This window comes from Halyomorpha halys, unplaced genomic scaffold, assembly GCF_000696795.3.
Source record: "Halyomorpha halys isolate HHAL.00 unplaced genomic scaffold, Hhal_1.1 Scaffold2350.1, whole genome shotgun sequence".
Classification (NCBI taxonomy): Eukaryota; Metazoa; Arthropoda; class Insecta; order Hemiptera; family Pentatomidae; genus Halyomorpha; species Halyomorpha halys.
This window is the reverse complement of record NW_027109354.1, coordinates 3410-4889: the sequence shown is the minus strand read 5'-3', so window position 1 is coordinate 4889 and position 1480 is coordinate 3410. Positions and strand designations below refer to the sequence as shown.

The 1480-nt window shown below is 28.3% G+C and overlaps 1 protein-coding gene across 1 annotated transcript in view; it reads right to left on the bottom strand.

Moving 5' to 3' along the window:
• Positions 1-398: 398 nt before the first annotated feature.
• The window catches only part of LOC136795793 (protein FAM151B-like), a gene marked incomplete at its 5' end in the record, with an annotated part of 3617 nt that continues 2535 nt past the window's right edge, over positions 399-1480 (bottom strand). Inside the window, 1 exon segment of the mRNA XM_067047541.1 lies at positions 399-712. Coding sequence (XP_066903642.1) covers positions 534-712 — 179 coding nt within the window.

The following is a 1480-nucleotide window of genomic DNA, read 5'->3' as shown; positions in this document are numbered from 1 at the left end:
TTTTTTTTTTTCATGTTATAGTGATAATAAAGACAAAGCTTCATAATAAATTATTCATTTAATACAACAGTATTATGATAAATGTTATAATTAAAATGTTTCATATAAAAAAATCTATTATTTTTCGTTTCCAATTAATAAAATATAAAAGAAACAAAGATTAATGCTATAATCTATATTACATTATTTACATAATCATAATCTAAATATTGGTGCTAGTGATTTATTTCATCATCTAAACGCAACTACAGGCATTGAGATAAAATTAATATAAAATTGACGATACTACACAATTTTTTTTAAAAAATGAATACAACAGGTATGATACGAATCAAACTACACTATTTACAATAAATAAAACTGATTTTGAAAATATAACATGTTTTTAATCACAGGCCATTCTTCTAAAATTAATTAATAACAATAAATTATTCCAAATAGGAACTTTTTTAAATAGATCTAATTTAACTGGTACACAGTTTTTTAATTTGTAAAATTCCCTTAAAATAAAAGGAAATATTTACAATATTATTTTATAAAAAATAATATGCGAAAATAGTGAAGAACAATGCGAGGAAAGTCATTGGTAACGATGGTACAAAGGTCGTAGACTTGTTGGTTTTCTTAGAGTGGTTCAAGTGACTGATGATTTCACCCGGAAGATCCAAATAAACTTTGTCAGTACCAACTTGATCAATAAGTGTACCAAGAGCTAAAAAACAAACAAAAAAACAGTTAAATTCTTACAATTAAGATTCTCTTATTGGAAGATTTTAATACAGAATAATATCGGTAATCCAAACTAATTGGTACAGAGGGTGTTGCAGCCAACATATGGTCCAATAATCAATTATATGAAAATATGGTTTTTATTATGTTAAAAAATAAAACAACTACTCTCGGTTGTTAATATTTATATGGCTAATGAACAGATGACACTTTAGCGTCTCATTGTGTGCACATACATCGTCCTTACTATGCACTCATAGTAGCCAGCATTCTGCCATCTCTGTCGTCTTATTATTTTTGCCCCGGCGGGCAGACTATGTCGTCTCCTCCCACAAAAGGACAAGGCGGGCAGACGTACCTCTTTTCTGAATCTACCATCACGAGGACATAACCTATCCACAGCAGGAGCTCTGTCAATCACCCATGGTGACATAAAGACTTTTTTTCTCTCTTTTGTTCAACCTTAATTTAATTTTTTTTAATAGTCTTATATTGGGTTAAGTTTTTTTTGTTTTTCTCATTAACATGTTTGTATATTTTGTTTTACAGTTTATTAAGTTCAATTATTTAAAGTACAATAATAACCGAATTCAGCAGTTTATTTCTTTTTTTTTCATTTCTATTCACAGTTGGGCTAGCAAAGGTTCTTTTTGAGCCCCTACCCGCTGTAATAGGGGATGTTCAGATTATAGAAAGTATTAGGAAAATGGTGCAAAAAAAATTCAAAAAAATAAACATAAATAACTATTTT